The sequence below is a fragment of the Protomyctophum bolini genome (assembly GCF_963924005.1).
Source record: "Protomyctophum bolini genome assembly, chromosome: 5".
NCBI lineage: Eukaryota > Metazoa > Chordata > Actinopteri > Myctophiformes > Myctophidae > Protomyctophum > Protomyctophum bolini.
The window spans coordinates 19,773,516-19,780,937 of NC_137866.1; the positions used below are offsets into that span (position 1 = coordinate 19,773,516).

The 7,422-nt window shown below is 45.1% G+C and overlaps 1 protein-coding gene across 1 annotated transcript in view; it reads left to right on the top strand.

Moving 5' to 3' along the window:
* The window catches only part of xkr7b (XK, Kell blood group complex subunit-related family, member 7b), a 37,054-nt gene extending 31,049 nt beyond the window's left edge, over nt 1–6,005 (top strand). The window contains exons 3-4 of the mRNA XM_080763053.1: nt 3,731–3,950; nt 5,098–6,005. Of these exons, the coding sequence (XP_080619179.1) occupies nt 3,731–3,950; nt 5,098–5,914 (1,037 nt within the window). The 3' untranslated portion in view covers nt 5,915–6,005. The remainder of the gene's footprint in view (nt 1–3,730; nt 3,951–5,097) is intronic.
* The last annotated feature ends 1,417 nt before the right edge of the window (nt 6,006–7,422 follow it).

A 7,422-nucleotide genomic window follows, 5' to 3' on the forward strand; every position in this document is an offset into this window, starting at 1 on the left:
TGGTTGGCACAGGGTACAAGCACTGTTCAGGGCTCTGCTATGAGAATAGCCCCACCAGGGGACACTTGTATAGATCCCAAACGGTTTGGAGTACGGGGTACTTTCAGCTGACACCAACACCACCACCCCCTCAAATAAAATAAAAAAGTGCTGTGTAATCTATGAAGTTCTATCTTTCATTGTATGACAGGGATGCTGAAAGCTAGAACTTCATAGATTACACACACACACACACACACACACACACACACACACGCACAAATGTGCGCGCGCACACACACAGACACGGACACCCACACACTTTCAGACACAGAGGTACAAAGCCCATGGAGAGAGAGAGGAGAGGATATGCTAATATTAGCTAAACTCATCCGAAATTCAGCTCAACTTTGCACTAATCTTAAATCCACTTAAAGTTGACATTGAAAGTTGGATTCAGTTCAAATTCCACCATATTACATTAATATTACCACAGCTGGCTGTTGACAGATATAGCCTCCTGCGGATGCAAAAGTTGCATGAAAAGCACAGCAATCTGCACCTTTTTGTGGAAAAGCTTAACACACTTAATAAATAACGAGAGGCCGTAGAGAGGCCGTCTGGGTAACAGAAGGTCCCTGCTTTAACCCTCCGCCCCGGTCTGTGTGTCAAAGTGCCCCTGAGCAATGAACTGCTCCCCAGGCACTGCCACTGTTCCTTTTTTTTATCCCACGATTTTGTAACCCATTTTTCACCCCTGTGTCAATTATCTAATGTGATCCTGGGCTCTACACACCCTCCGCCAACCTATTCCCCATGGGACATGGGGAGAGCAACGGACTTGAACTCATGCTTCCTTCATGCCTGAGTGTCCAAGTTGCTCCTTTACACCTGATAGGGGGGAGTTTCCCTGGTTGGACGTAGCGCATGGAAGGAACTGGTATTCCAACCAGTTCCTTTCCCCTCCATCAGGCTGTCCAGGGGGAGGTAGTTTAGAGACCAGGATTACTGCATGTTTTCTGTGAGGGTACCTACCCTAGGGGACACGGGGAGAACATGCAAACTCCTCACAGAAAGGCCCTTTCGCCAGCCCCGCCTCGTGATTGAAGTGAATGGGTGATTGAAGTGAACGGGTGATTGAAGTGAACGGGTGATTGAAGTGAACGGGTGATTGAAGTGAACGGGTGATTGAAGTGAATGGGTGATTGAAGTGAATGGGTGATTGAAGACAGGTGATTGAAGTGAATGGGTGATTGAAGTGAATGGGTGATTGAAGACAGGTGATTGAAGTGAATGGGTGATTGAAGTGAATGGGTGATTGAAGTGAATGGGTGATTGAAGTGAACGGGTGATTGAAGTGAATGGGTGATTGAAGTGAATGGGTGATTGAAGTGAATGGGTGATTGAAGACAGGTGATTAAAGTGAATGGGTGATTGAAGTGAATGGGTGATTGAAGACAGGTGATTAAAGTGAATGGGTGATTGAAGTGAATGGGTGATTGAAGACAGGTGATTGAAGTGAATGGGTGATTGAAGTGAATGGGTGATTGAAGTGAATGGGTGATTGAAGACAGGTGATTAAAGTGAATGGGTGATTGAAGTGAATGGGTGATTGAAGACAGGTGATTGAAGACAGGTGATTGAAGTGAGCAGGTGATTGAAGTGAATGGGTGATTGAAGACAGGTGATTGAAGTGAATGGGTGATTGAAGTGAATGGTGATTGAAGTGAATGGGTGATTGAAGTGAATGGGTGATTGAAGTGAATGGGTGATTGAAGTGAATGGTGATTGAAGTGAATGGGTGATTGAAGACAGGTGATTGAAGTGAATGGGTGATTGAAGTGAATGGGTGATTGAAGACAGGTGATTGAAGTGAATGGGTGATTGAAGTGAATGGGTGATTGAAGACAGGTGATTGAAGTGAATGGGTGATTGAAGTGAATGGGTGATTGAAGACAGGTGATTGAAGTGAATGGGTGATTGAAGTGAATGGGTGATTGAAGACAGGTGATTGAAGTGAATGGGTGATTGAAGACAGGTGATTGAAGACAGGTGATTGCAGTGAATGGGTGATTGCAGTGAATGGATGATTGCAGTAGTGTGGCCACGTTGCTGAGCAGCCTCAGGGACCATTAATTACATTAAATATTCATGCCTGTTAATAATGCAGAATTCAGTCTCCAATTAGCAATTAATCACACTGAGGCAGCGTTAAAATTAGAGGAACAGATGACTAAAAATGACTTAAAATTCCTTTTAAAATAATCTTGCCCCATACGGTATAACAGTATAGTCAGAGTTAAAGGAGCGCTCAGGATCTTGCTGTGTGGTACATATTGCCGTAGGGCAATATGTGTATGCGTGCGTGCATGCACAGGCAATAGAGTGTATGCGCGTGACATCATCATCATACCCGGAAGTTATGCGGGAACGCCTACTGAGTGGCAAAAAACTACTTTCTGGCCTTCATAGCCCATACATCCAAACAGAAAAGTCCTATTTGATTGCATTAAATTACTTTAAACAACATTAAATTCACTTTGTCAATCACTTTGCCACTCAATTTGCCACTCGATCTACCCTATAGCATCTACTGTACACTCTCTGAGTATACACTCACACAGATGAACAGTGTTATGTGTCTCAGTGTGTTGTCTTTTCTCCGTTTGTGGTGTGTGCTCTCTCAGTGTGGTGTGTGTGTGTGTGTGTGTGTGTGTGTGTGTGTGTGTGTGTGTGTGTGTGTGCGTGTGTGTGTTGTCTCAATGTGACGTTTGTTCATGCCATAATAGTCATGTGCACACTGCGGAGGCCTCGAGGTAGAACTTTGTCTTTTTCCTTTCTTGTTCTCTGACCTCGATCCCCCTCTCAGCAATTGGTGTAAATAACAGATATTTGGTTATATTCAAAGTTTGTATAAAACCACATTCTATACAACTACTTCACTATGAATTTGGGTGGTGATCGTGTTGATTGGCTTACTGCAGTGTGAACCACAACCACACCAACCACTAGCTGTCTGCATTCTGCATTATAAGTGTTGCAGTCTACTAAGGCTTACAAAGAATATTCTCAAGTCAATAAAGTGTCAACTTGAATGACCTCTAACTTTTTTCAGTTGAACATGTTTGTTCAGCAGCACGGTCCGTCAACGAAGTGCAGCTCTTTGCCCATTTTGGGCGGGAACCCCTTTTGAGTGGTGTGCTACGAGCTTGTAGGTCTGCTATTTTTGAAAAATCGAAGAACGACATAGAAACATAGCTTTTTCAGAAAACTGTCAGGATGTACTGTAGAAGAGGTTTTTAGAATCTGATCTCAGGTCAAAATGGGTTAAAAGTAATACAATGATCACTAGTAATATACAACGCTTTGCTTGGTGTCAGTTTATCACAACCAATCACAACCTGATATAAGTCACACTTGCCAAAACAGAACAAGTTCTCTGTGGACAATTGTTTTTATACAAAATGCAGCCCAGCTGTTTCGAGTGTCAAATTTTAATCTCCATCCAACATTGCCGTAGGCCTATGCCTTTGTTTTTTTATCACCTCTCCAATGCTTTTGACATGAATTTGTCTCTGAGATATATAAGAGAGGTGACCTCAGGTGTGCAAAAGGACCATTTCAACAGAGAGGTGACCTAACCTCCACAGACAACCTTTCTTCCATAGAACTGTGCATGGTACATTGCTAGTATACAGCATCAATCACAATTTGCGTCTCTCTCTCTCTCTCTTTGTCTATCTCTATCTAGGTCTCTCGGCCTCAGCGTCCCTCGTCTCTCTGGCGTGGATGATAGCGTCCTACCAGAAGGTTCTCAGGGACTCTCGCGATGACAAGCTGCCCATGTCTTACAAAGCGGTCGTAGCTCAGATGCTTTGGCACTTCTTCACCATCGGAGCGCGTACCGTCGCCTTCGCCCTGTTTGCCTCCGTCTTCCAGCTCTACTTTGGCATCTTCATCGTCAGCCACTGGTACGTCACCTGGTTGGTTCTTACTAGCCCATATCAATTTGGGTCAGACTCGGCCATGGTACCATCGTGCCAGCCTCTCTGTTCATAAATTACATAATAAATCAAACTAAGTTCTAACAAATTATTGTTATTATACTATATATCTTATATATGTTATACAGATGCGAACAAGTCTTTCCCTGACTTCCCCGGGTAGATCCCCCCCCTTCCCCCGCCTCAAAGTGAGACGACGGTGCATATTCCTATCAATTCTTAACTGATAAGTCTCTAGGTCGATTTTGATATCAGACAGGCTATTTCTATTAGTGAAGAATAAACAATGTGCATAATGTTAACCGTGTAAGCAGCAGTGTTCTTTCAGAACGGGGAGGTGGGGGAAATTGGGAAAGGATCTACCCGGGGCAGTCAGAGAAAGACTCGTTCGCCACACAGATTAAAAAATATTCAAATACAATACAATTAGGGCTGTCAATCGATTGAAATATTTAATCTGATTAATCGCATGATTGTCCATAGTTAACTGTGATTAATCGCAAATTAATCGCATATTTTGTATACGTTCTAAATATACCTTAAATCAGTAGTTTTCACGATTTTTCATATCATAGCCCATTATTCATTCTGCATTTGAGCCACGGACCACCATTTGATGACATTTAGCCTTCCAGACCCAAACTAAAGAACTGTATTGATGTTGGCCAATGGTACCATTATGAGAGATAACAGGCCATGTTGATCAAAATAACATGTTTTCTAAGTTTTCTAATTGTGTGAGAGGGGGAGAGAGGCGGGGCTCACTGACTGCCTGCATTCACATGCATGCGTCTCTCAACCATTCTGTCAAACTTCACAGTGCGTTAATCACGCGTCAAAAAAAATATTGCCGTTAAAATGATTAGTTAATAGTGCGTTAACTTTGACAGCCCTAAATACAATACAATACAGTGTCTGTGTTCTACATGCTGGCTAACCATTCGAAAAACCCTCATTCAGCACCACCATCTTTGAATCCTATTGCCATTACCAATACTAATTCCCTGTGGCGAATGCCACTTTCATCCTAGCCTGCCTCTAAATGCAGTCGTTACACACTAACAGTAGCTGCAGTTCTATCTATCCTAGTCAGTGTGATCTGCTGTGTGTCCAGGTGTGTGATGACCTTCTGGATCATCCAGGGAGAGACAGACTTCTGCATGTCTAAATGGGAGGAGATTATCTATAACATGGTGGTGGGAATAATCTACATCTTCTGCTGGTTCAACGTCAAGGAGGGCCCCAGCCGCCTGCGCATGACCGTCTACTACACCGTCACCATGGTGGAGAACGCTGCCCTCACGGCTGCCTGGTACACCTACCGCGGCCCGCACACCTCCGACTCCTACGCCCTGGCCGTGGTCTGCATGGTGGCGTGCAGCTTCGCCCTGGGGACCTTCTTCATGCTGGTGTACTACTGCCTGCTCCACCCGGACGGGCCCGTGCTGGGCTCCAGGTGGGGCGGCTGCGTGGTGGACGAAGGGGAGGGCGGCGAGGGCGGGGTGGGGGGGGTGATGGACTCCTGCCTCACCCCGTCCCAGGGCTCCCAGACCCCGGGAGGGGGGTCGGACAGTGCCGTCACCAGTCCCCCGAGGACCCTCCCCAGGACTAGAGACACCGGGGAGCCGGTCCCCGGAGAGAGGGACAGGGACAGTTGTGTGCCTGTCTTCCAGGTGCGCCCCTCGCCTTCTTCCTCCCCAGCGCTTCTCCACAGAGCTGCCTCCTCTTCCTCCCGGGCCCACGATGGCCCTGTGATCCGGATTGACCTCCCCAGGAAGAGGTACCCAGCCTGGGACGCACACTTTATCGACCGGCGGCTTCGCAAGACCATCCTGGTCCTGGAGACCACCTCACCTGTCAGTCCTCGGATACAGTACAGGAGTTCCATGATGGGAAGCAAAGAGGTGCTGGAGTACGAAACCACAGTCTAAAGGAACCAAGATCGAGTTCCATCCTTACAGAATGTGTTATGGGAATGTGGCACAGGTTTCTCATTGGACCCAGTAGACCTGTAACATGGACTGGGAGCTTGAGGAATGAATGCAGTATCTTATACTGGTTAAAAATGTATAATAGTAATGTTCTTGAACTCTGACAAAGCAGAATCTGGAACCAAGCCTTCATATTGTCAATTAGGGCCAGGACACAGTCCAGGAGCTGTTTCTGGACACGTGTTTGAAAGGTGGTTCTCCAAAATGTCTGTGACTAAGTTTGACCCATAATTAGCACCAAGGACATAAAAGCAGCCGTATGGATGCTGGTGCTCGAGAAAGTACGGTTTATTAGGTAACTAGTGAAGAACAACAACAGAGGGCCTTAAATAAATTCTTAAAATATTGAAAATAAAATGTGGGACTGATGTTGATCTAGAATCGCTCTCTTGGACCCAGTACAGGAGTAGCATAAATCGGTGCGCTAAAGAGCATATGAGGGGTACACAATAGTGCTAAACAAGATCTGAGTGGCTCTTAAACTCAATCTCACAGCGATGGACTGTAAATCATTTACGGGAGAATGAGATAAGAGTTGGGGTGGGTTCTTCTCCTGGGAACTGGCTAGAGTAGAAGTAATCTAACCCAGGGACCAAGGACAAGGAGAGAAAAGAATATAAGTGAAGGGTGGTGTTTCTGCGAGACAACAGGGGGGTGTCAGCTTAATCAGACCGTTTAAAAAACCTGTCCCTCACCCCGGGACCCAGTGTCATGGAAATGAGCAGTCAGTTCAGCAGAGGGATACATTCAGTTTGGAATCCACATTAATAGTTTGGCAAAAAAAAATTAGGCCTAACAAATTTGAAAGAAATATCAGTATTATCCAGTATTCAGTGAAACTATGGAAATGTCACATGCTATGCGTGTTGCACTGCTGTTGCACTTGTAGCTTTAGACCCCCCCCCCCAAAAAAAAAGGAATTATTGTGTCTGTGTTAAAGGGAGGTTTCCACAGTGGTTCCCATAATGTGTCATGTGATGTGTTATGTGATGACGTATCAGAAAAAGGCCTCTAATTCAACTTTTGCTATGGGCAATAGTTGGCGTGAGATTATAATATAAGCTATTACAATGGGCTGCTACAATTGGAAGACGCTTATTTCATCAGCCTGTGTACCACCATGGTCTACAAACAGTCAAGACTGTTTGTAGACTGGTTCTATTCAAATGTCTATTCTAGCCAAGTAAGTGCAAGGAACCGAACCTTTAGCCAAGTTACTGTGAAGCAACTGTGGAAGGTGGAGGTTTGCCAGGATAACTTTCTAGTTGTACCAACCTTTATATCATGAATACTCCATCCTTAGGTAACAATAATTTCTCCAAGACTAATCCGTCGGTAGTAGCGATAGGCAACAAAGGGCATGGACTGCCTCGTTCACGGGGGAATCGTTGCAATTATCCCATGAGCAGGTCTCAGCAGTGAGTTACTAGCTCTCACTGGTGATAAAG